Below are 27,420 nucleotides of genomic sequence, written 5' to 3'. Positions count from 1 at the left end.
ATTTTTAGACCTTTATTATTATTGAAAATCAAGTGTTTATAAATAATTAAGTTTATAATGTTCACTTTAGGCCCATTATACTTTATATGTTGTTCAAATCTTAAACAATGCATAAAAAGTTCGTTAAATGACCTAAATCCAAACTATAGGGACTAAAGTTGATAGGGCTGGCAATTTATACACGAGACACGAATACACGACACGTACTTGCACGTCCTTAACAGGTAACAGTAAGGCCTTAACAGGTTTCGTGTACTAAACAGGTAGACACGAATTTACCTGTTAATTTTCGTGTCTAAACAGGTAAAATACCTGTTTACCTGTAAGTACCTGGTTAAATTTTTATAATTAAATATATATATATAATATTATAATTATAAACTATTCTTAATTTCTTATCCCCAAACGGCCAAACCCTAACAAGTAACAACTCACGTTGCCAATTTTCCACATTCCGTTGCCGCCACCACATTCAGATTCACGAACAAACCTCTCCGGTGATTCCCTCGCCGCCGCCGCCCCTCTCCGGTGATTCCCTCGCCGCCGCCTCCCCTCTCTGCCCGCTGGTGATTCCTCCGCTACCACCACTTCCTCACCGGACTTTCTCTTCTCCGCTGTCACGCCGGTGCTTCCTCTTACTTGGTAAGTTATTAATCTTTACCTACCTATTATTCATCTAGTTTTTAGATTCATATTAGGATTCATATTATTATTTTGTTGCAATTTAGGAATGAGATTAGTTTTCATGATACACATAATCTAATCTAACTTTCTAACTATTAAGTATTGATGTGAATTATAGGGTTGTTTCAATTGGTTATTTGGTTTTGAACTTTTGATTGCTCACATTTTTGGTTTTTACTATTTAGGTAATTATGAGTGACCCACAAAAGAAGGCGGAGAAGACGAAGGATAAGAAAGCCAAAACAACGGTATGTTTGTTTATTCAACTATACTTATTTTGGTTTAAGTTTGCTTTTTTTTTTTGTGTAACTTTATGTATTTTTTTTCTTTATTGATTCTAGATGGAGAGTGATTGTATAAAAATTGATTTAGAAGATGAATCCTCAATGGATATGGATGTGGATGATGAGGTTCACTTGGTGGAGGAAGAAGATATAGACGATACTAAATCAGGGTCAAAGAGAAAACAACATGACAGAAAAGAGAGATCTCCTGTGTGGAATTACTTCATCAAGCATACAAAGAAAAACGTAGGAAAAAAGGTTCCAACCGAGTGCAAGAAATGCCATCATGTTATGATATATCATAGTGGGCAAGGTACGGGTAATCATACGAAACACTTAAGAAGCTGCTATGGTGCTGCTTATAAAGATATTGGTCAAATGCTTTTAAATAGTGACATGAAGTTAAAGTCGTCTTCTTTTTCTAACAAGACGTTTCGTGAGAAGCTTATAGATGCTATTGTGATGCATGAATTACCTTTGTCATTTGTTGAGTATAAGGCCTTTAAAGATTTGTTTAAGTACTTGCAGCCCGATGTGAATATTCCCTCTAGAAATACCGTAAAATCTGATTTAGTGCAAAAGTTTAAGAGAGAAAAGGAAAAGATGAAAGCCATTCTTATGGAATCACCTGGGAGGTTATGCTTAACTGGAGATTTATGGACTTCTATTACTACTGATGGGTATTTAGCAATTACAGTTCATTATATTGATAAACATTGGGTTTTGCAAAAGAGAGTTTTATCATTTTCTTTCATGCCACCACCTCATACTGGTGTTGCCTTATGTGAAAAGGTGTTTTCTATTCTAGGAGAGTGGGGTATAGAAAAAAAAATATTTAGTGTGACATTGGATAATGCATCTTCTAATGATGCTTTCATTAGGCTTCTAAGAGAACAGTTGAATACAAAATCACCACTTGTTTATAAGGGTGCTTTTTTTCACTTGAGATGTTGATATTTTGAACTTGATTGTGCAAGATGGGCTAAAGGGAATTGATGATTGTGTTTACAAAGTAAGAGAGAGTATCAAGTATGTGAAAGGTTCACAACAAAGGTGGGAAAAGTTTTTGGAATGTGTTGAGTTGTGTTCAATTAAAAAACAAAAGGGGTTAAGGCAAGATGTTGTTACTAGGTGGAATTCCACATTTTTAATGCTTGATGGTGCCCTTTATTATCGACGTGCATTTAGCCATTTAGAATTGAGTGATTCTAATTATAAGGAATGTCCAGTTGCATTAGAGTTGGGATAGGATTGAAAACATATGTTCTTTTCTTGAAGTATTTTATGAGGTGACAAATGTTTTTTCGGGTACCAAATATCCTACTCTAAACTTGTACTATCCACATGTTTTTTGGCTTATTTGACTCTGTATGATGGGATGAATTCAGAAGATGGGTATATAAAAAATATGGCAAACTTGATGATGGGGAAGTTTCAGAAATATTGGTCTGATTTTAGTCTTACATTAGCCATAGCTGTGGTTTTGGATCCTAGATACAAGTTGCATTTTATTGATTGGAGTTATTCAAAAGTTTATGGAGATCAAAGTAGTGAATATACGCATGTTGATCAGTTATTGCATTCTACTTTTCATGAATATGCCATTGCCAATGTGGGTGAGAATACAAGGGATGAGTCAACACCTGCTTCAGATGCTAGCCAAGGTGCTAAGGACACAAGTGGTGTTTCAACATATGGAGTGAGTGCAAGACTTAAGGCAGTTTTTTTGTTTGTTCATTTATTTGTTTTATGTATATTGTCTTTTGTTTATTAACTAACTAATTTTTTATTAATATGTTTTAGGATTTTGATAAATTTCAAAGTAAAGATTTTACAACTAACCAAAAGTCAGAACTGCAATTGTACTTAAAAGAGTCAAGAGTTGATAGGAACTCAGAACTTGATGTGTTGGCTTTTTGGAAACCCAATGAGTTAAGATATCCCATACTAGCGAGGATGGCAAGAGACTTTTTGACTATTCCGGTATCTACTGTGGCATCGGAGTCGACATTTAGTGCAAGTGGAAGAGTGATTACCGAACATCGAAGTTCACTTAATAAAGCTACTGTTGAGGCTCTAGTATGCACAAAAGATTGGTTACATGGAGATTTTTGTAATGTCCATCTTTGCTTGATTTTTGTAAGTTTTATACATGGTATTATATTGATTTTATAATGTATGTGTTTGTTTGTACTTTGTAGGTTCTAACAAAGTTAGTGTAGAAGAGCTCACTGAAGATATAATGGCGCTTGACATTAGTTGTGAATCAAATGCTTCAAACTCGGTGAACAATCCTAAGGTACCAACTCCAAATGCTTCAAGTAGTGTTGCCCATTAAAAAGAATGAACAATCCTAAGGTACCCCACTCAAAAACTTTCTAGTAATGTTCCTTGATAAAACTATATGAATATGCCCAATTGTCCATATGATTAATATGACTAATTGACTATACTTATTTTGTGTGTAGGTTTGATTGTTTGCTTGTTTGGAATTGAAGATTTAAGAAGAAAGACCAATTGGATCTTGGAAGTTTGGAACTTGATGTTGTTTGATTAGAATTTGGATGCTTTATTTTAAGAATTTTATGAACTTTCAACGACTTTTGTTTGGCTTTTATTGTTTGCTTCTATGGTTTTTTGTCTTAAAATTGTTAAGGATCATGGATTTATGTTTTATTTTAAGACTTTTATGAACTTTTGACGACTTTTATTTCCCTAAACAAGTTGTCAAATATATGTTACTAAACAGCTCTTATCGTGTATTACAGGTATTAACAGGTTCGTGTTCGTGTTTAGGATACAGGTACACGAAAAGTTTTCGTGTTGTGTACAGGTATACCCATTTCGTGTTCGTGTCTTATCATGTACGGGTATACACGATATGCCAGCCCTAAAAGTTGACAAATGATGATATTTTCCTCCTTTTGGCCGGAACGCCACGTGGTGGGGTGGCCTATGGGCTACCTGTACAGCTCATTTCGTTTATTATTGTTTCCTAGTTCGTTTTTGGCCCGAGATCGCTTATTTTAGGACATAATCGAGTGTTTTAAGACCCAAGAAGACTAATATATCTTAGATACATGTCCATACTCATTAACCCTTGATCAAGAACGAAATTTACTGGTTATAATGTTGATTTGATCATTAAAGGCCCATCTAGTTCTAAAACGAGTAAGTTACCATATTTAGTTCGATTTAATGTATCCTATATAAACATATCATTATTTCTCTACCACAAATCATCCCTAAACCCTAATTCACAATTCCTAGCCGTCACCTACCTCCAACCTTCATCATCTTCTTCGGTTTTTGCATTATTGTTGAAGATACACTAATAAACGGTTGACTTTGCTTATGCATTGACCTTTGACTTCCGTTTCTCATCGATCCTTTCACTTTCCAGGTAAGTTGTAAACATAGGAAACATTCATATATATTCCCTAGTCAATAACCTTCAATCAATTTTGGTGGTTGAAGGGTATTGACTGGTCAATTCGTTTAAAACTCGTTAAAGGGCAAAATAGTCAACAAGTTTGACTATCCGTTTTCTCATACTTCTGGTTGGATTCAACGTTCGGTCCAGAAGACTTTTTTTCTCGTAACTTGATTTTAAGGCTACTGACCGAAACCCGACTTCCGAATCGCTGTTCGGATTCTGGTCAGTACCACCTCGCTTAAACGTTTAATTCAACATAACTAGAGTTCTACTCATCCGTTTGGATTGATTCCAGCGGCATTAAGTTTGTTTTTATTTATAGTTTCATATCACAAAGTTTCAGGTTCTGATTAGTTAGCTCGTTTGACGCGTATTGAACGACTTGCTTATCTGTTTACTCGTTTATTCTTAATTATATTCACTTGCCTTCCATCTAAGGTGAGTTTGATCATTCCCCTTTTTATCTACTGTTTTCAAATGTTTTGGGGACATATGTGTACTTATTCATATTTTCTATCTATATATATACACAAAATCGCCAATATAATCATTGTGTGAATATCAGTTGAATGCTATTTGCTATTTGCTACATGTTTAATTGTTTACTTGTTATCGTTCGGAGAGGTCCAACATATCCCCTTGTAAAGGGTTATCATTAGTATGATCATACACTCGTCTTAGTAACCGGAGCCTGATTCGCTTGGCAAAGGTAAAACGACAACCTTAGTCATTGTAATCAATGCCCAATTCGCTTGGCAACAATTTCATTGGCACACACAATTTGGTTATATGCATGATTGTTATGATTTGATTGATTATTATCACATGGTTGGTTTGCGCATTTATCATTTATCAACTATATATATATATATATGCTATTATTTAAGGTTGTGTCAAATTGGTGATCATCTCACTCAACATATTTGTTGACAAAAAAACTCCATTTTCTACGCATATGCAGGTTGCCTGAAGATTGAAGTTGGAAACGTAGACAAGACCTTAGGATATAATCAAGATAATCGTTATATGAACTCATATATTGTGTATTTGAATTGTTTTGTATATTTGGATATTGTGTGTAATATTTGTAAATAATTAATTAGATATTGTCATTTATATTTATGATAGTATCTTCGAGTTGTAAGCAATCGGATCACGCCCCGACATTTCCGCCTTAGGTTGGGGTGTGACAATTTACTAACCAAACACATGGCTTGAATGGTTTTCAAAACATTGGATGCGTAAATGTAATCTACTCAGGCCATAAGTGCACGTATAGTTGCATCCAAGTTTATACACGTGTTACGGGTGAAAGGCCGTAACATGGCTAGTAATGAGACACCGTTGTAGGTATACATAAAACTACGATCAATCTGAGTAAGAAGACTAGTGTGCTCCGTGGTTGTCCACTTGGGTGAAACAGTCTCGCTGAGTATGTAGATATACTAAGACAAATTACGATTGAACGTGTTTTAAATTCTTACCAACATAAAATACTTTGTGTCTGTTAATGTTATTCACCAGCTTTTAGCTAACGTATTATTTTAAACATTTCAGGTAATTAGTAGTAAATGATAAGGATAGTAGAGTAGCATGGAGGCAGCTCATTAGAGATATAGAAGGATCTGTGGGCTCATTTTGTTAACCTCCTTGTAAAACATGATTATGTAAAAACAAGTATTTTATATTATCAAGGGTATTTAATTCCCTGTTTATATAAAGAAATATTTTATCAAAAGATATTTCTGCCGCAACAAAATAAACTCTGATATATTTTCAAAGCCGATACCAGCTATTGGTCATACGTTTAGGCCCCTATGGCCGGGTGTGACAGTACGATACTTCACATGGGACATATGTTGGCTTAACTCATATATAGGAACAGCAAGAAGAAATTTTCGAGTGTGTGGTGCTCTTAGACACTCAAAATCTACCTATATATTAAAGCAACACAATTTTTTCACTTGTCATTCAATTAGACCTTCCACATAGGCTTCAAGTGTACAAGTTTCCATGTTTATAATTTTTCCTTCATGAATGATAAAATGAAAAATATGTTGTTGGTGGAAATTGAACTCAATACCTTACTTTTAAAATGTTTATGGCTTACCAACTCAACTAGGATTAATTGACGTTAGTCTTCTCTTTTTTTTAATTGGTATAAATTCACAATCTTTCATTTTATTATTTTTAAAATGCAAATACAAATTATTTTTACTAATCTATGTATTTTAGTAAATTATTTATATCTTATGAATCCATAAGATATGTTAATATGTATATTATTAAATTTAACCTTTTCATTTTACTTTTTAACAACCCGTGTATCACACGGGCTCTATTCTAGTATATTAATATTGTAGCAATGAACACATTCAAACAATTCAATTTTAACCAGGAAACAATAATTTAAAATAGTCAAGTTTCAAATTGACAGATCTAAACATGAATGTCAATCATCATAGGAATACGGGTTGCTCTAAGCCTAAGGGTATGCTCTAACGCTCATGGTGTTAAAGCTGAGTTGAGAAGGGTTAACGAGTGACATACCACTTCCCTCATGGGTTAAAGGGCGTTAAATGCAATGTGGGGTTAAAATTCTAACAGGCTTTAAAATTATCTACATACACCCACACAATAATTTAATAATCAATCTAATCTAACTATACTATTAAAGCAACACAAGTTGTCCACATGATATTTAACTAGGCACCCCACATAGGATGTCAAGTAGATGTCATGTCACTATTTCCTATTATATTATGACCCGTGACTCGTTTTCCTATTATAACCCATGACCCGTAAGGCTTTGTAAAATTTTGAAAAAATATATTGTTGTGTGATACGGGTTTCGAACCCAAGACCTCATGTTTCAATGTTTCAGACCAAATGTGCTTACCAATTCCACTAAAACGGTAATTGTGTTTGATTTCTTGACTTAACATATATAAATGTGATTTCTCTTCAAGTACAAAACCAAAATTATTTTTAATTGTTAACATTTTCATAATTCACAATATGACATCGTTTTCTCATATCTCTTTAACCCAACCATTTAAGATTGTTCATCGTCTATCTTTTTATTTTAAAATATAATATATTTTTATCTATTTTATTTTACAACAAAACCTTAGTATTTGTAAATTTAGTTTTTAAATATATGACAACATTTTGGTATAAATATGATTTGGTTTTTAACTTAAAATTATAGTGCATAATATATCAAAAACTTAATTAAAAAAAGTCATAAATAATAATTATTATATGAAACAATTGAATTTTCGTATTACATCTAATAATTTTTATTTTTATTATATTTTTCACCAGTATAGAAAACGAGCTCTAACCTAGTATTAATTATTTAGGGACATATGCTTGGCTAACCTATTTATGAATTAGATATAATTTTTTTATTGTGTGATATTAATATTAATTCTAACTTCTTTTCCACGTTAAGTACATCATGGATATTCGTGCTGGCATCAATTCAAACATTCATTTTATATTTGATTGCTAAATTCCAAGCAATGATTGCAACTGCTTCACCCCACAAACTCTGTAATCTTGTTTTTTTCTTGACGGTGTAGAAATTTTTGGCAATGTCGCGTTGATTTGCTAGCTGGATATTGCATAAAGACTTTTTGATTCTTAGACGAAATCCTCATCCGATTCATATAAATTATGTCGGTTTTTAGCAATCCGTTATTAAAGATGCGTTGCTTTTCTTGCATAAAACTTTGCTCCAAAGATGTCAAAAACTACGATGATGATGATATGACATCCATTGAAGTTGCAGGTTTGAAATTTGACAATTGAAACTGTGAAGGGGTCAATCGTATATACACACACCGTCTGATATCTAATGTCACACCACCAATTGACCACTGCCACCGGTGAAATCAGATGGGCGTGGTGTAGTTATAACATGAACCAATTGTAAATCATACATAATACATTACATTTGATGCGTTATAGTTTGCAGTTTAATTTGATTTCTTCATGGGTTTTGGTACTTACAGATGAAAGGGGAAGTATAAGTAAGGATATTGCAGGTAAGCACACAATTCAGCCTTCAGATTATTATTAATATTATTGAAATCTTTGAAGTGATTTCATGTTGTGTTGTTGTATAGATAAGAAAGGGTTCAGTAGTCAGAGGGCTAATGAAGCACATTGTTTTACGCTTAACGAGCTCATTATCGCTACAGACAGTTTCAAGGATCATAATATGATTGGAGTTGGTGGATTTGGAAGGGTTTATAAAGGCCAATTAGAATCAGGGGAAGTAAGTTATATACTTATTCTTAAGATGATTATAAGCATTTTGTTTATATGACATGGGATTAATTGTTGAATATTATGAACAGACGGTTGCCGTAAAGAAGCTTAACCTCAACGGTTTTCAAGGGAACCAGGAGTTTGTTGTGGAGGTCTTTATGTTGAGTTTGTTGCGCCATTCAAACCTTGTTACTTTGGCAGGTTATTGTGCACATGGAGATCAAAGACTGTTGGTATATGAGTACATGCCCCTTGGTAGTCTAGAAAATCATCTTTTTGGTAAGTTTTATTGATATAATTGTTTTCTTTTAAGTGCTAATTGCTAAATATGATTGTTATACGAACTAATCACATTTGGATCTAGTCAGTTAGCATAGAACTTTTGCATTATATCAATCCATGCATTGGGTCTAGTTGTGATTTTTAGGTGATTTTGGGTATTAATTTGTTAACACTTTGATGTATTTGTCACATCCAGTAAATCCTATGTCCCTAAATTCACATTTTTTTCCTTATATTAACATAATATGTTTAATTTCCAGATCTTGAGCCTGATCAAGAGCCAATCGATTGGCACACGAGACTAAAAATTGTTGTTGGTGCAGCTCGTGGCCTCGAGTACCTCCATTGCAAGGCAAATCCACCTGTAATTCATCGCGATTTAAAGTCTTCAAACATATTATTGGACAATGACTTCAATCCAAAGCTTTCAGATTTTGGAATTGCTAAACTAGGCCCGGTTGGCGATAACACTCATGTGTCAACACGTGTTATAGGTACATATGGTTATTGTGCTCCGGAGTATGCATTGAGTGGAAAGTTAACTACAAAGTCTGATATATATAGTTTTGGTGTCATTTTGTTGGAGTTGGTTACTGGTCGTAGGGCTATAGATTTGACTAAGAAGCCTGAAGAGCAAGATTTAGTTTCTTGGGTGAGTTGCCCTTTCTTTCTTATCGCGGGTCTGGTCAAACTTCAGCTTAAAACATACCATTTTTCTCACGGCTCAAGTAGAAACTGCATTATTGTAATAATAAGTTAATAACTAGGAGTGGGCATAGAAAGAAACGATTCGAAATCGAAAAAAAACAGAATGAAAACTAAACCTACAGTTTGGTTTATGTTTTTGTAAAAACCGAAACTTTCAACTCGATTTTGGTTTTGCATGTAGTAAAAAACCGAACATAATTTGTAGATTTACATTTTTTTTATTTTTACATTTAAGTAAATTGTAAAAAATTAATAAATAGCATAACCAAAATTTTTAGCTCAAATGTATAATGATAATCAATGGGTTATTGAAGAGGTAGGGTACTAAATCCACCCAAGCGTCAAAGCGCTATCACAGGCGCCAAGGTGAAACCAGTCAAGCGCCAAACATTCCCTGACACCTCGGGAAATGTAGCGCCAAAGATCTTCACATGCATGGTACAAAAATGAAGTATCTAAATGAAAAGGACGCCTAGCTAATAAGGGAATGACAACACATGGATAATAGTACAACATAGTACAAATGTCACCATCAGTCAACTGCTTTACCCACCAGCCTGCCAAGCGCACGTGGGTGTTCCGCGATTGATGGAATTCCTAACACCGCAGGCGGCCCATACCTTCTCTCCTCATATCCGGCTATAAATAGAACTCGCACCTCAACGGTAAGTAGAGGGGGAAATCTTAGAGCGCGAAAACTCACTAGTGCTTCGCGATTATAATTTATCACCCATCAATACTGATTATCATGCCAGATGGTGGTTACGAGAAGACCCCCCCTCTTCCCTTCTCGTAACGAGCTCACGATATTTTGTTTTGCAGGTGCTCATACGCAGATTAACCGGATTACATATAACCCATCGTGGGAAAGACTAGACATCAACCTTGGGGACAAGAGATTAGACCGAGGGTTGAACTAGTGTTTCTTCATTGGCGTCATCCGTGCTTTTGCTAGAACTAGCTTCATCTAAACTCTCTATGCTTCGCAATTAAGATGAGTGGGAAAGCATCCACCCCGGCGGCTAGCCAAGCGTCGACCGTCCAACAAAGGGGAAACACAGCTCTAGACACCATTATGACGAACCAGGATGACATTGTTAACACGACGAACCAGCCACCAAACTTCACCGTAATGGCTAGCACCAGGTTCCGTCCCAGAAATCAACCACAAAGCTCACTACCACCAAACATGATTGAATGTTGGGAACCTGAGCAGGAAAAGTTGATGGCAAAGACGCAACAGAGATTCTCGTCAGGAGTCCAACCGAGAACTCTGTTCGTGAGAGCATCAAGCAGTAACAACGAGGACGAGCACGAAGAAGAAGAAAATGAATCTGCCCCGCGACGGCGCCGCGCTTCCGGCACCCGGTGATTGCCTTAGAGCAATATCATCTCCAACCCTAGAGGAAATGCTTGCTTGAGATGGCTCTAGTAATTTCCTTAGCTTCTGCACACCATCTTCTTCCTTGGCATGCTGAGTGATGGTCGATAAAATGGGGAATGACAAGGCATCATATTCCTCCTACGCAGCCCAGTACTCTGCTTTGACGTCAACATCACGAAGTGTATAGAGGTCTAGAAGAATCTGATCTTGCACATACTTAAGTTCCTCTTGGAACCCCGCCTTATGCCCCACTTGCTACGCTGTCGTCACAAGGCGCCCAACGCTCTTCGTTATGGCCTCGTCGACTATGATACGTTGGGCAACCTAGACAAGTTAAAATAAAAGGTCAGCATAAGGAAGAAATACAAGGCACGGGTTAAAACGCAAAATATTAACTGACCTTGCGAATGGAATGCTTCAATAGCCTGTCAGGATCGTTGGCAAGCCCGGAGCTCTGAACCGTCAAGTTCTCAATGGTTTGCTCATGAGTCGCCAAGGCGTTAGTGAGCTTGCCTGCATCCGACTTCCGGGCCGCCGCCTCGGTCTCCAATTCCTCAACCCGCTTACGCAGATCGGTGTTCTCCTGCTCATGCTTGGTGGCGGCCTCTTACGTAACCTGAGCGCGACCGCGTGCCTCAGCAAGATCCTCATTTGACTTCTTGCACGTGGCCTAAAAATATTTATAGCGCTCAACGCGCTCATGGACAGATTCCGCCAAAATCTGTCTCTATTTTCTTCTGCAACTCCTTAGCAGCAGCAAGAGCATGGCGGTAATCTGCTGCCTCTCAACCAGCCTTCCAGGCGGTACCCTCAAATTTCTTCAACTGAAGTTCCAAATCTCTTCTAGCGGCATCATAATCCATACGCTCAGCGTGAAGAGTGCGGTTCTCACGAATAAGCTCGGCCAAACCAAAGAGCTCCCGGACGACATTGGATGTGACGTCAGTGGATAGGTCATCACGGGGTTGGAACAAACGAGCTATGTGTTCTCCGGGAGGGAATCAATGCTCCAAAAAATTGGTGCAGATGACCGGGTCTTTAAACTCAGCGCCGCGAGGGATATTTTGTCACACCCCGACTCAGGGCCTAGGAGCGTGACTATCAATTGGTACTTATTTTGTAAATATATCAGAGTTGCGGGTTTATTTTAGCGGAAGACTTTATAAAATATTAATTTACATTGAAAACTTACTCGGGAATTAAATACCCGAGTATTGGATACAAAATATTGTTTTATATTAATATTCAAAATTGGGCCATCTTGTAATGCGACCATATATCTCCATAACTCTAATCCTTGTCTAATTGCTACCTGCACTTAATTACCTGCAACGGTTGGGAAAAATATGTCAGCGATGAATTGGTGAAACGTTGATTGACTCTAAAATAATTTATAACAGTCGCTAAATACAAATATAGTTTCCGTTTCACAAATCTCAGCAAGAATGCTTGTCATTCTCGGGATTTGTACCACTGTCCTACACACACAATTCAAGAGTTCCCCGAGTTACATAGCCCCTGTTTGGAGACAGCATTCCCCGAACAATGTGACCCTAATTGGAGAACCGGTTATGACTAACTTGGTTTTGCATGCCAATTGGTCCGTTATGTATGGATCCAGACACATGTGTAACCGGTTTGAGTTGCTTTTTATTTTCTATTTTATATTGTAACGATTTTAGAGATATGTAATCTCGTGCAAAAATTTATCGGACTCTTTGCAATAAACAACCTGTTTACTACAAGAGTAAAAACTGTACTGCCTGTAAAAGGTTTAACGTATTCATCTATGATTGTCAGTTCGGTATCGTTTGGAAACCTTTTCTATCTGTATGTTGTTAACCTATATTTGAAATAAGTTTGCATAAATACCGTGACTGTGTTTCTTGATTAATCTGCAGACCTTAGGTCTGATTTAACCTTGGTAGAGTTATAGTCGTTTTATGAAAATATAGTTGTATTTACACATGACATTTGGAATAACATGCTTTGGCTTAATAGGTTCTATCACGTTGGTAAGTTTCTCCAGGTAAGTAAACGGGTCCCGCGGTTGATTGTGATTTGTACGAATTGCTTTTCCTTAGACAAGAAACTTACTACTAATTATATCCCCCTTACAATTCCTACATGCCCGTCAATACATATAGTTTTGATAACATTACTTCATATAAAACTAATGCCATTTACTTTGCAAAAAAATTATTTAGAAATCATTTAAAGTTAACGACTATACTCTTGATTAGGTCTTAAATAACTATATAATGAAGTAACTTAAGCATAATCCCTACCTTAAACGATCACTCGAGAATGAGAACAAGAAAAGATCAGCAACTCGTCGGTAAAACTTTGCTAAATAAGGCCGTTAGACGTTAGCAGAGCTTCGGAACTTCGTTTCTTGCGCAAACTTCGAGAAAACAAGCAGTCGGAAAGCCGGGAAGCTTAGGGCATGGAATTCTAGGTTAAGTATGTGTAATGGAAAGTGTTTTGGGATGATTTGAGCTCAACCCGTAGCTGCCCTATTTATAGTCGATTTTAACTTCCTTCACGCCGCGCAAAGGACAAGATTCTCCGCCGTTCACATCGCGTGAAGCAATATCATGACACGTGGCCTGTACAATCTTGCCACATGTTGGCACGTGGTTGGAGATGTGTATCAGATTACTTAACGTGGTTTCGCGTAGCGCGAAGGGCTGCTTCGCGTCACGTGAAACATCATCATCTCGGTTTCTGTTCCGCAACTTCCGCCATTTCATGTAGCGCGAAATAGATTAACTTTCTGCTTCGCGTAGCGCGAATAACTTAAAAATCAAAATTTTCATTTTTGGCCCTTTAACTTTCAGAATAGACGTTTTTAGCCCAAACTTAGATGGGGTATTTTCATGGTGTTACATATTTCATCGGGGCGAATACAGCTGGTTAGCCTCGATGGAATCACCTGGGCTCATAACTTTTGACCCACTCCCTCCGCCATCTGCGCCACTTCACCACCAAGGTTCTCAAAAACCTACCGGTCACAACTGTCCCAATATCAATAAAGGGCATCTAGACAATTTCGTCCCCGTCAAGGACGAGGGCCTTAGCTTTACCCGACGTATCAAACAAACAGTGAGAAAGAGAAGTTTGACCCCTCACCCCCTCAGTCGGTTGTTCTACTTGAACCTCAGATGACTTAGCCAGAGTCGTCGTCAAAGGTTGTGTTGTTGCCGCCGTGGTTTCGACCTCAGGCGGATTAACCACTCCTGTCATCATGCGCTGCGTAGCCGCCATGGTCTTGGCCTCAGAAGGATGCACCACTTCTGTCGTCACAGACGAACTAAATGGATCCACCCTAGGCTGGCCCTTAGATGATTTGCCTACACTTGCCTTCATCGGCATTGGCGAAGAGAACAATGCATCAGTAGATGTCTCAGTGTTTTTCTACACCTCCTCTTCCACTAGCTTCTGTGAAAGAAAAAAAGTGGCTAGGAAAAAAGCATTAGAGGCAAAAAGAGATAAAGGAAAGAAACAAAAATATCATACTTGGCGAAGTAAAGGGGCTAGGAAACTTGACGAACCTGACAAGTCGAGGTTTCTTAAACAAGGGATCCTCTTCTTCTTCAGTATCACCTGGCGTGGGCGCCATATTGTGTGGAAAAGTGAGCGCCTTGGCGCCCACGGCAGATCCGCCTGACAAAGCCAAAGACACCGTGGTAACCCCAACAGTTCCAGGCTGAAAGACTGAAGGCGGTATCCAACAGTACCTGTGCTGGCGGTTGGGAGTAAAACGACAATAGTGGCAAGGTCGTCGCTGGCTTTTGGGAGTGACCTGGTGTTGTCCCGGTGACACTGGACATAGTGGTGGAGGACGCACACGAGAAATAAAAGGGGACGTCAGAGATGACGACTTCGTCATCATCATTGTCTTTGAAGGGACCGACCTTGGCACCCTTCGAGGATACATCCATCTTTACGTCGCTGCCTTGGGGCTCCTTATAGGGGTGAGTAAACGGTCTTACCCCCAATACCCGACCCGAACCCGATTAATGGCATTCTCAAGACCCGGGAACTGACCCTTTGTAAATAACCGGGACTCACGGGTGTTACCCGGTTTATGCTCAGGACCCGGTAACCGACCCTATTGTAATATAACTAGGTCTGATCGGTTCAGGTTTTGCGGGGCGTATCCGGTTTATGGTCACCCCTAGCTCCTTAGCCCCGCGAGAGCTAAGGCGGATGACATGAGACCGTTTACCTGTAGAACGGACAATCATTAATATACCATTGCAGGAACTAAAAAAAAAGAAAAGGGAAGAATATTAAACCCCCCTCGTGGGTCGGGAAAACTCATAGGTCGCGACAGCGGAGGTAGTGCCTCGCCCCGCGGGAGCAGGAAACACAAAATTCTTTGCCGTCCTGGTAAGGATCGGCTCCTCTCGCGAACCCAATGCTCGGCGATACAACGTCTTCACACCATCAGGCGCCGGCTGCAGCAAGAACAGTTTGTCCTCCATCTCTACAAAGCAAATATGTTAGCATGTCGAAGTGAGGTAAAAATAACGTAAACATTGGGAAGGGGTAATAGATTACCCTGCCCGCCATTCTTGATGATCGGAACCTGCATCGCATCCTCCCATATGCGACTCATCCCAAAGAGCACCAGCGCTCGCTCAGGATACATATGGAGTGGGGAAAGGTTGCCCTTCAAAGTGTTAAACTAGTCCGCGCTGGAATACGAACTAGTTTGGGCTCCGGCAACTCCTTCCCTTTTACAAACTACATTGCATGGGGAATCACACGCTCAGATATGTAGAGGAAGATACTCTTCCACTCGTGGAGACTCTTTGGCGCGTCCCCAGCAATCGCCTCGGCTCCAGACCGGGTGTACAAATTGTACCAACCCTTGGAGTTCCTCCATTGGTAGAAAGCTACCAACTTGTCAGCTGTAGGGGTTATCCCTAGACAGTGACAAGTGAACTTGAAATGCGGAGGTGCACCATCCCGAGTGGATGAACTTGGGTTAGATGCAACCCAAACACATCCAAAAACTCCAGCAGAAAGCTAGTGATTGGCAACCCGAAGGTTTCCAATCGAGAAAAACTCCTTGTACATGGCAATATTGCCAGCCGGAGGATTCCTCGCAGTCCTGCTAGGAGCTGGCAGCTCCGACTCAAATATAATAGGTGACAACCCCGTTGAATTCGGCACGTGACATCCGACATCCAACGATATCAATCGTAAGAGGCTTACGCTGCCACTTCTCCTTCTCTGATTAAGAAGGACCAGCCATCAAATGTAGGGTGAAGAAGATTTCTGGAAAACATTCGCCGGAGAAGATGAATATTTGCCGGAAATCTTAGGGAAGAAGGAAAGTGTGAAGAAAAAATGGAGAGGGCTCATCTTTATATACACTCGCAATTAATAGGGTGGAAGCGATTTCGAGAAGTGGCAGACTGGTGGTCCAATCAGAAGACGCCACTTATAGGGGACACATTAACAAATGTGTTATAGCTGGGCGTGCCACCGGGATTCTCGCCCACGCACCTGACACAGGCGAAAAGTTGCCTGTAGAACGTAACTGTCGTCACATGTCCCATCATCCACTCGCCCTTATCACTTCCACCAATAATTTTGAATCTTCCCGCCAAAATCCACGTGGTGATACATCCAAGCAAGTAAAAGATTTATGCACAAACACAACTGTAACCCGCCAAAGGAAGTTTTCCATAACCTCCCGCTATGATGGCCCCCGCTAAAGGAAGGTTCTCCATAACCTCCCGCCATGATGGCCCCTCCCAAAGGAAGGTTCTCCATAGCCTCCCGCCAGGATGGGTCCCGCCAAAGGAATATTTCTCATAACCTCCCATCAAGATGGGTCCCGCCAATGGAAAGTTTCCCATAAACTCCCGCCAGGATGGTCCCGCCAAAGGAAGGTTCTCCATAACCTTCCGTCAAGCTTGTCCCTGTCAAAGGAAGGGTACTAAAGAGGTAGGGTACTAAACCCACCCAAGCGCTAAAGCACTACCACATGTGCCAAAGTGAAACCGATCAAGCGCCAAACATTCCATGACACCTCGGGAAATGTATCGCCAAAGATCTTCACATGCATGGTACAAAAATGAAGTATTTTAATGAAAAGGACGCCTAGCCAATAAGGGAATGACAACACATGGATAATAGTACAACATAGTACAAATGTCACAATCAGTCAACTGTTTTACCCACCAGCCTGCCAAGCGCACATGGGTGTTCCGCGATTGATGGAATTCCTAACACCGCAGGTGACCCGTCCCTTCTCTCCTCCTATCCGGCTATAAATAGCACTCACACCTCAACGGTAAATAGATGGGGAAATCTTAGAGCGAGAACACTCACTAGTGCGTCGCGATTATAATTTATCACCCATCAATACTGATTCTCACGCTGGAGGGTGGTTATGAGAAGACACCCCTCTTCCCTTCTCGTAACGAATGGTGTCCTGTTTTGCAAGTGCTCACACTCAAATTAGTCAGATTACGTATAACCCATCGTGGGAAAGACTAGGCATCAACCTTGGGGATAAGCGATTAGACCAAGAGTTGAACTTGTGTTTCTTCGGTTATTATTAACTAAAAGATTTAGGTTCAAATTCATTATTTTAGACCATTTTTTTGCTAATGTATTCAAGTTTAAATGGCAAAACCGAATAAACTGATCCGAACTTAAAAAACAAAATCGAAATGAAATACGGTTTAGTTTATGTGTTTGTAAAAACCAATTTTTTCAGTTCGAATTTGGTTTGGTTTTGCATGTAAATCAAAGTTATACATTTTTTTATTGTAAATAACTTATAAGACCTCAATAAACAGTGTGACAATTTTTTTTAGCCCAAATGTGTAATATTAGTTGATTATTCATTAACAAAAAAATTTATGTCCAACTTCACTATTTTGGGTCGTTTTTCGTCCAGGAAGTTTCAAGCTCAAATAGCAAAACCAAAACTGAACTGAACCTAAAACAAAATCAAAAGATATGATTTACTTATAACTTAAAAATAAAAATGAAAATCGATAAATCCGGTTTGAGTTTTTTTGGTCTCTTTACAAGGAAAAAACAAAACCTAATTATTTTAGCCATAACGTATAATAATCAATTGGCTATGAATTAATGAAAAGATTTAGGCCCAAATTCATTATTTTGGGCCAATTTTTTTACCCATTTTTTTAAAATTCAAATGGCAAAACCCAAAAAACATAAGCCGTATAATTTTCAAAATCTTAAGAAAACCGAAAATACAGTTTTTGGTCCGTATTTAGCACAAACTCAACCCTAATCGACCAATACACACTTATTATTAATTATTGATAACTAAACTTAGACTTTTGGTGACGTTTGACCCACTCAAAAGTAAATGGGCCAAAGTTGTTCGTTTCATTGAAGTTTTGAATTTATGTAGTCTCATCCCTTGAAGTTTTGAATTTATGCAGTCTCGTCCCTTTTTGAGAGACCGTAAGAAGTTTGGTAAATTGGTGGACCCGCTACTGCATGGTCAAATCTCAGCACGTTCAGTGCACCTTGTGGTCTCAATAACTGCAATGTGTCTTCAAGATGAAGCAAAATTCCGCCCCTTGATTAGTGATATCGTTGTTGCATTCGAGTTGTTAGCTTCTAAAGCAGAAACTTTTGAAAACCATAGAAGTTTGACTGTTGGCTCGCAACCATCACCCTCAAGTCAAGATGAATACCGTGCTCGTGACCTGTCTACATGACTTTTTTTTGTTGCTAATGAGCTTGTATTACCATACATAAATTAATTTTGCCAAAAAGATTTGCTACAAACTTAAAGTAATATTACTCTTGGATATCTAAAAAAAAAGTGATGCTCTATTCACTTGCATATCTGGGAAAAAAAAAAGAAATATCAAGAAATATTACTCTTGGATGCACACAATGATATCATTTGCATAACTCTGTCCAATTTTGAATTCAAATTAAGATTTAGATTGAAAACTGGTTCAGGTTATTTGATTATTTATGAGTCTTTCTGCAACATAAACACATTAAAACGCTATCTTTTCTTTTACCCACACAAATCAGTTTTAAAACGCTATATCAAACACCCCTCTTAGACCATCCGTAGTGGAGCGTTTTGGGCTCCAAAACTCCCCATACACTCCCCCCCCGGCGGAGTTTTGGACCAAGTTTTCGGTTGGATAGTTTTGTACAACGCTCTTTTGTGAGAGAAAAGGGGAAAAATGTAATGATTGCAGAAGAGTTTGAGGCCTTTTACCACTACGCTTTTTGCAAAACTCTCTATTGCTGACTAGGACGTCACGTATCGCATAACGCATTGTGTGAAAAATGTCACACCCCAACCTAAGGCAGAAATGCGGGGCGTGAGCATGATTGCTCATAGCTCGAGGTAACTATCATGCAATAATATGAAAATACTTAATAATAAATTTTATTTCATTTAAAAACATAATATCCATAAATAGCAAAGCAATTCAAATATAGCAACCAAATCCATAACAATAAAAATAAAAATCCAAATAACTTAATGTAATTGTTCTTGATAAATATTCCTAAGGTCTCAATCTAGCAATCCAATACTCCAAGTCTTCAGTTTAAACGATAACCTACATATACGTAGAAAATACAATAGGTTTGTCAACAAATATGTTGAGTGAGCAAGTCATTGGTTTTTCAATGATATGTAAATATATGAAAAGTAGCAAAACGTAAATAAAGTGGTAAATAAACCAAACCAATGAGCAAATAAAGTGTCAAGCGAACCGCTGCCAAGCGAATCGGGCGCCGGTTAAAACTAGACGGTCGTATGATCATACTGTAATGAGAATATGGTGGACCTCTCCGAATGCGCAAATTAAACAAGTAATCAAATAGCATTTATATCTAGCGATTCACACACAATATAACGTTTGCTAATGATTAAGATATGTATAATATCAAATACTATAAGTACGTATATGCCCCCAAAACGTTTGAAAATGTGTGAAAATGGGGGAATGACAAACTTACATATGATGCCTCTAGAACTCGTGAATCTTTTGGGCGAATGTCAGGTCGTTTCTGGGCATCAAATGCACCTGGAAATTCAACCAAACTAAACATTAATGAAATCCTTGGAAGTGGGAAAATAAATCAACGAAATCAGGGTTCGTTTGGTACCTTAAACAGGATGACAAAGTAAAAGTATCACTGCAGTATCGGTTCTTGCGCAGTATTGACGTTAAGTGGATTTGAAGGTCGAAAACTTGATAAAATGAAGTGAGGCCGATGTTAATCTTTCAGGAGGAGATTGAAGGTTAATATAGAAGAAGAATGGAGTCATTTAGTTGAATTTGGAGTGAGATATGGGTCTTCAAAGTTGACTTCAGCTGCTGGCAGAATCTAGGAGAGAGATAGTGAAAGATTTGGTAGATTATGTAGGTCTTGGAGTGGAGTGTAACGTTGTTCAAGATGTTGAAGAGTCCAAGAAGTTGACTCCTGTATATCTTTGCAAGATTTGAAATATCTTTGCTAAGTCAACTATCATTTAGAAGGTAAATAGATAAAGAAAAAGAAATGTAGGAAGGAAATGGTTTTGTAAGTTTAAAATGTTATGACTAGATACTTGGAATTGCATATGTTATTTAGTTGAGAATCCAAAGGGTTATATTTTTAGGAGAGTTGGAAGTCATCTCAAGAATTGAATTTTAAATCTTTTTGTAAAAAAAATTGTACGACTTATATGTGTGTGCATATCTCGACAGATTAAGGAAAAAGGAAGCATGTGTATTGTGTTTTAATAAATCTATAATCATGTCACACAAATATGATTTAATTTTGTTAGCTTTTAAAAATATATGAATTTTACTAGGTTATACATGCACTTTTGTAGTATAAATAAAGAATAAACATTAAATAAATCATGGAGGGCTGAAAGTGAACATAAGGAAACTTGATAACTTATAATTGCAAAATTTTATTAAAGGTTAGGATCCGAAAGATGTTCGTACAATGACAAAATGAAAACAAACGAATATGGTAAAAACCCGAAATGTTACAGTATCCTTTACTTTTAGGAATTTCGTCCCGAAATTAGAGAATAGAAGTAGCGAACAGATGAGGATACTTCTCCTTCATTTGATCTTCACGTTCCCAAGTAAACTCAGCTCCTTGCTTCGATTCCCAACGCACCTTGACTAACAGTATACGACTACGCTTAGTAACTTTATCTTTATGATCTATGATCTCAACGGGTCTTTCAACAAAATGCATGGTTTCCTCAATACGAACTTCATCAAGAGGTATTTGGAAATTACCCTCGGCAAGACGCTTTTTCAAATTCGAAACATGAAATACCGGATGAATATTTGAGAGTTCAGATGGAAGATCAAGTCTATATGCAACAGGTTAATACGCTCAATGATTTCAAAAGGACCAACGAAACGAGGAGATAACTTCCCTTTCTTTCCAAATCTCACAACACTTTTCCATGGAGATACTTTGAGTAGAACACGATCACCAACAGTAGACTCGAGAGGCTTTCTACGCTTATCCGCATAACTCTTTTGTCGACTACGAGCAGCGAGTAGATTTTGGCGGATTTGAGCAATACGATCAATTGTTTCTTGAACTAACTCCGGACCAGTAACTTGAGATTCACCAACTTCATTCCAACAAATAAGAGAATGACATTTGCGGCCATAAAGAGCTTCGAAAGGTGCCATACCAATGCTAGAGTGAAAGCTATTGGTATACGAAAACTCAACGAGCGGTAGATGAGTATCCCAATTGCCCCCAAAATCGAGGACACACGAGCGAAGCATGTCTTATAGAGTTGATTGTACGTTCGGATTGACCATCAGATTGCGGATGGTAAGCAGTACTAAGATCCAAACGAGTTCCCAAAGCGGATTGGAGAGACTTGTAAGGCCCCGAACCCGGTAGCCCTACTTTAGCGTCGGATTTACTCATAAACACAGTTCTTCAAATCAGAGTTTATTAAAACTTTTCGCGGAATATAAAACATCAATCATTTGTTACAAAACGTTAAACCTTTTCTTTGATACCATAACACAAAACTTTATATTTAAAACATCTTTACTTCTTTCTTCAGATGCCAGCCGTTCAATCCATGCCGTGTGTCATCCTCATGCTAACTCTGTAATCAGCTCACCTGCGTGCATACTAAAAGTCAGCTACGCTGAGTGAGTTCTAGTTAATCGAACGCCATACAATACATACACATACATACATATCCGTAGATACATATCCATACTTCACTAGTTACCCTTCTGTTCTACTTACATACTTGCTACCATTCATACATACATATCTACAATCACTAACCTCAGTCTACCGAGAGTACGTTCATAGTCCGCCGTCTATACCTGTACTCACGATCGTGAACACGTAAAAGGTCCGCAGTCCTTACCTATGTTCACCATTCATGGTACGTACAAGGTCCGCGATCCTTCCCTATACCATCATACATCCACAACACGTACAAGGTCCACGATCCTTTCCTATGTTGCAACCTAATTCATAGCACGTACGAGGTCCGCAGTCCTCCCCCATGCTAAAGCACGTGTAAGGTCCACAGCCCTTTCCTGTGCTGACGCCTATCTATATTACGTATAAGGTCCGCAGTCCTTATCTACGTTACGTATAAGGTCCGCCGTCCTTATCTACGTTGGCGTCTATCTCCTATAACACGTATAAGGCCCACCGTCCCTATCTACGTTTACATCTATCATCTACATCACGTATAAGGCTCGCAGTCCTTAACTACGCCATCACCTGCCAAGTCTATGTCCAACAGAAGTTAGAGGGATTTGCCATCCTAACTTACTATGTCGAACGTAGAACTCACATACCATTCGTGTACCTGTATACACATACTTCACATATACAATAATTACATTATAGCATAAGAACACTCTAGGCGTTCTTTACATCCTTCATTTAACAACCATACCCCTTGTCGTTACGTGCAATATCCGAAGATCGTTCACGCCCCGACAAGTATTCATTTGTAATATTCATACATCTTCGATATATAATATTCGTACCTTTATTTTTAACCTGACAGTACGCGCAATATCCGAAGATCGTTCGCGTATCGACAAGCAATCATTCATATCCATCACATATATCACATATGGCATACACTTATCACTTAGGATAAATGTATTAACAACACATCGAGTATGCACACAGCCCCGAAAACATAACAAGGAATGGGGCTAGAAACTCACCTGAATACTGTTACGCTCTCCGTTAATAGTTATTCCCCTCTTGAGCTGTGCACGGCTAACTGTATAATATTTACACGTATCAATTAGCTACTACTACTTATGTTGCGTTTCTATCTTTATATGACCCACAACGAACGGGGGTCCGGGGGCAGCGCCCCTGGTAGCGGGGTTCTAGGGGCGGCAGCCCCTAGCGGGGTCCAAGGGGCAGAGCCCCTGGCTGGGGTCAGCTTGGAAAAATTTTATTTTCGATAACTGCCTTAACACATTTTCCATTAGGTTTTTAATTTATTTTCTAAACGAACCTCACTTCAGGCGAAGTTAAACCTCGGGCGAACTTGGCTTCAGGCGAAGTTAAACCTTAGGCGAACTTGGCTTCAGGCGAAGTTAAACCTTAGGCGAACTTGGCTTCAGGCGAAGTTAAACCTTAGGCGAACTTGGCTTCAGGCGAAGTTATCCTTAGGCGAACTTGGCTTCAGGCGAAGTTATCCTTAGGTGAACTTGGCCGTAGGCGAAGTTATCCTTAGGCGAAGTTACGCTTGAAGGCGAAGTTACGCTTGAAGGCGAAGTTCATCAGGCGAACTTAATCTTGCAGGCGAAGTTGTCGCGCTGCAGATCTGTTTGCCCATAACTCCTTCGTTTCTTAGCCAAATAACTCGATTTTGGTACCCACGGAACCGTATGATCGGCGCCTACAAACCCCAACCATCAAATCGGCCTAAAATCGACGTTTTAGGGGTCCGATTTGGGCAGTTGGGTTTCGGGTCCGGTTAACCCATCCAATCCTAACCATTTTCAGTAATAATAGCTTTGTTAGATTAGTTCTTACCTTACCAACTCAGATCTATCAACAAATCTCGGGTCTCGGATTCGAATCTAGATCGGTTAGAATGTGTGTGTTTTGAGGGTGTAAGGAGTGTGTGTTAGGGAGTTTGGTGAGAAATGAGATATTTTGGGATTTTGGGGGTATTTATATCCCTGAAATCCCATTCTCATTTAACCTATCTCAATTAACCCAAGTCCATAACCCACTTCCATTACCCGACACTAGCCCGACCCATACCAACTCCTATTCTTTTATTTATTTCCTGATAACCCGAGTAAACTTCCCATCTATTAATAAGTAATATAATTAATATTACCTTTGAAATTTCGGGATGTTACAAGACTTCCAAAAACGAGAAGTGAAAAGACCATCTCTATCGGAGATAATGGTTAATGGAGTTCCATGATGACAAACAATCCTTTCAACGTAAATATGCGCCAAACGATCAACCGAATAAATTTCCTTGATGGGAATGAAATGAGCAGACTTCGTCAAACGATCGATGATTACCTAAATACTATCATGTTGCTTTCAGGCAGAAGGAAGCTTAGTAATGAAGTCCATAGCAATATTTTCCCATTTCCATTATGGAACGGGAGGTTGCTCGAGAAAACCATAAGGTCGATGATGCTCGGCTTTGACTTTAGAACAAGTGAGACATTTTGCAACATAGAGAGTAATGTCTTTCTTCATTCTGGGCCACCAAAAGATGGAACGAAAATCAGCGTACATTTTATCAGCACCCGGGATGTACAGAATATCGTGACTTATGAGCCTTGTCCATTATGAATGTGCGAAGGTCATCACGATCGGGAATCCATAAGCGATTAAGGAAATAAAGCAAACCATTGGATTTGGTTTCCAATTGAGATTCCGCACCACATGATATCTCGTCATACATATTGCCCTCGGTGACGGATTCGTGTTGCGCGTTAAGAACACGCTCTTCGAGATCATTTTGAATGAGAACACAAGTAAGCAACACGGATTTGAATTGTTTCTTACGGCTAAGAGCGTCGGCCACGACATTCACTTTACCGGGATGGTAGCGAATCTCGCAATCATAGTTGCTAAGCAACTCGGCCCAACGACGTTGTCTCATGTTGAGTTCCTTTTGATCGAAAATGTGTTGGAGACTCCTATGATCGGTAAATACTACGCATTTGCTACCATAGAGATAATGTCTCCAAATCTTCAAGGCGAATACGACGGCACCAAGCTCGAGATCATGCGTCGTATAATTCTTTTCGTGAACCTTGAGTTGTCTCGAAGCATACGCGATAACCTTGTCTCGTTGCATAAGAACATAACCTAGGCCTTGGTTAGAAGCATCACAGAATACGATGAAATCTTCAGTACCTTCGGGAAGGGAAATAATAGGAGCATTGCAAAATATGTCCTTAAGAGTTTGAAACGCTTCCTCTTGCTTTGACCCCCACTCGTAAGGTTTACCCTTGTGTGTAAGAGCGGTGAGGGGCAATGCAATCTTCGAGAAGTTATGAATGAAACGACGGTAATATCCCGCCAAACTAAGAAAAGACTGAACTTCGGTGGGAGACGTCGGTGTCTTCCAATTCTTGACGGCTTCAATCTTTGCGGGATCGACTTGAATACCCTTGTCGTTAACAATATGACCCAAAAATTGAACTTCCTTAAGCCAAAACTCACACTTCGAAAACTTGGCATACAATTGTTCCTTCCGTAGGAGGTCAAGGATAGCATGTAAATGCTCTTTGTAATCGTTTTCGGATTTCGAGTAGATCAAAATGTCATCGATGAAAACAATTATGAATTTGTCCAAGTATGGTTTACACACACGGTTCATGAGGTCCATGAAAACCGCGGGTGCGTTGGTTAGCCCAAAAGGCATAACACAAAATTCATAATGCCCATACCGAGTACGGAAAGCAGTCTTGGGTATGTCATCTTCATTAACGCGAAGTTGATGATAACCCAAATGGAGATCGATCTTCGAGAAGCAAGCGGCTCCTTGAAGTTGATCGAAAAGATCATCGATACGAGGGAGAGGGTAACGGTTCTTGACGATAAGCTTGTTGAGTTCACGATAGTCGATGCACATGTGAAATGATCCATCCTTCTTCTTTACAAACAAAACGGGTGCGCCCCAAGGAGAAGAACTCGGACGAATGAAGCCCTTCTTGGAGAGTTCTTGTAGTTGGCTCGAAAGCTCTTGCATTTCAGACGGTGCAAGACGATAAGGTGCTTTAGCATCGAGATTATCTCCAGGTACGAGATCAATACGAAACTCAACTTGACGAATAGGAGGAAGTCCAACAACATCATCAGGAAAGACGTCGGGAAAATCGCGAACAATAGGAATATCTTGAATTTTCTTCTTCTCCTTATCTTTCTCCACCACAAGCGCCAAAAAGGCAACGTACTTCTTATGCAAATAACGTTGAGCTTGAAAACACGACATGGATTAAGCTTAGAAGCAGACGTACTACCGAAAACTTTAAGAATGCGACTATCTTGAAGGGGTATACGAAGGAACTTATCAAAACAAACGACCACAACGTGATTCAAGGTTAACCAACCCATCCCAACTATGACATCAAAACTACCCATTTGCATCGGAATAAGATCTATACAGAACTTGATCTTATTAAGAATCATGACACAATCCCGAATAACCGAATCGATAGTAATCGAATTCCCATTAGCTACTTCTACGGTAAAAGGCTTAGACAACCTATCCCAAGGCTTATCAATAATGTATGCAAAGTCTAACGAAATAAAGCTCTTATCGGCACCAGTAACGAATAATACGGAAGCAGAATGGTTATTAATAGAGAACGCACCATTCACCACATCACTTGAGCTTTGGGCTTGATTCACGTTCATCATGAAGGCACGACCATTCGAACCTTAAGGAGTTGATGCAGCTTGATTGGTCAGAGGGGCTTGGATAGCGGGGACTTGAGCAGTAGCAGTCGGCGGAGCCATCAGTTGCGGAACTTGAGGAGCATAGGTGTGAGGTGCAAAGCTTTGAGGGATCGGGGGTTGGTAAGTTTGGACTTGGTAGGCTTGGCTAGTGTAGTATGGTGCGGGAACATCTTGGGCTTGGTGAACATAATATGGAGGAGGCATCACATGGGCTTGATTGGCACGGGCTAGCAAAGGGCACATATTGCGGAGATGACTAGGATCTCCACAATGATAGCAAGCACGGGTATTTGGAACACCGGCTTGAGCTTGGGGGTTATTAGTAGCTCGAGGAGAAGACGGTGTGGGTTGTTGTGGATCGGCTCGTGCATTTGGAGGTGCATGGAAAGTATTGGCAAGATACCCATAACGGT

At 39.2% G+C, this 27,420-nt stretch overlaps 2 protein-coding genes and 1 pseudogene across 3 annotated transcripts; 2 read left to right on the top strand and 1 right to left on the bottom strand.

The window, feature by feature from the left end:
• Positions 1 to 875: 875 nt before the first annotated feature.
• On the top strand, positions 876 to 3,306 carry LOC143529944 (zinc finger BED domain-containing protein RICESLEEPER 2-like; annotated as a pseudogene). The gene is made up of 4 exons (XR_013134758.1): positions 876 to 932; positions 1,032 to 2,685; positions 2,772 to 3,081; positions 3,170 to 3,306. The product of XR_013134758.1 is annotated as a zinc finger BED domain-containing protein RICESLEEPER 2-like (transcript).
• A 4,809-nt stretch (positions 3,307 to 8,115) lies between these two features.
• LOC143529943 (putative serine/threonine-protein kinase PBL21) lies at positions 8,116 to 18,780 on the top strand. Its single transcript, XM_077025617.1, has 6 exons — positions 8,116 to 8,200; positions 8,424 to 8,456; positions 8,538 to 8,689; positions 8,772 to 8,961; positions 9,225 to 9,616; positions 18,499 to 18,780. Exons 1-6 carry the CDS (start codon positions 8,116 to 8,118, stop codon positions 18,778 to 18,780), a joined length of 1,134 nt encoding a protein of 377 aa, XP_076881732.1.
• A 2,335-nt stretch (positions 18,781 to 21,115) lies between these two features.
• On the bottom strand, positions 21,116 to 21,846 carry LOC143529941 (uncharacterized). The gene is made up of 2 exons (XM_077025616.1): positions 21,479 to 21,846; positions 21,116 to 21,416 (listed from the first exon to the last, which is right to left on the bottom strand). The coding sequence occupies exons 1-2, from the start codon at positions 21,844 to 21,846 to the stop codon at positions 21,116 to 21,118; spliced, it is 669 nt and encodes a 222-aa protein (XP_076881731.1).
• Between the last annotated feature and the right edge of the window lie 5,574 nt (positions 21,847 to 27,420).

Source organism: Bidens hawaiensis, unplaced genomic scaffold (assembly GCF_021521415.1).
Source record: "Bidens hawaiensis isolate Kalapana, Puna unplaced genomic scaffold, B.hawaiensis_p1.1 tig00008796_1, whole genome shotgun sequence".
Classification (NCBI taxonomy): domain Eukaryota; kingdom Viridiplantae; phylum Streptophyta; class Magnoliopsida; order Asterales; family Asteraceae; genus Bidens; species Bidens hawaiensis.
The sequence above is the reverse complement of the archived record's forward strand: the minus strand, read 5'-3'. Positions and strand labels throughout refer to the sequence as shown.

Coding starts and splice junctions, on each gene's coding strand:
- LOC143529943 (XM_077025617.1), top strand. CDS start 8,116: ATGCGTTGCTTTTCTTGCATAAAACTTTGCTCCAAAGATGTCAAAAAC. Junction 8,690..8,771: donor GCCAATTAGAATCAGGGGAA/GTAAGTTATATA, acceptor TATTATGAACAG/ACGGTTGCCGTAAAGAAGCT. Junction 8,962..9,224: donor TCTAGAAAATCATCTTTTTG/GTAAGTTTTATT, acceptor TTTAATTTCCAG/ATCTTGAGCCTGATCAAGAG.
- LOC143529941 (XM_077025616.1), bottom strand. CDS start 21,846: ATGCTTCGCTCGTGTGTCCTCGATTTTGGGGGCAATTGGGATACTCAT. Junction 21,417..21,478: donor AGATTTGGAAAGAAAGGGAA/GTTATCTCCTCG, acceptor TGTTGCATATAG/ACTTGATCTTCCATCTGAAC.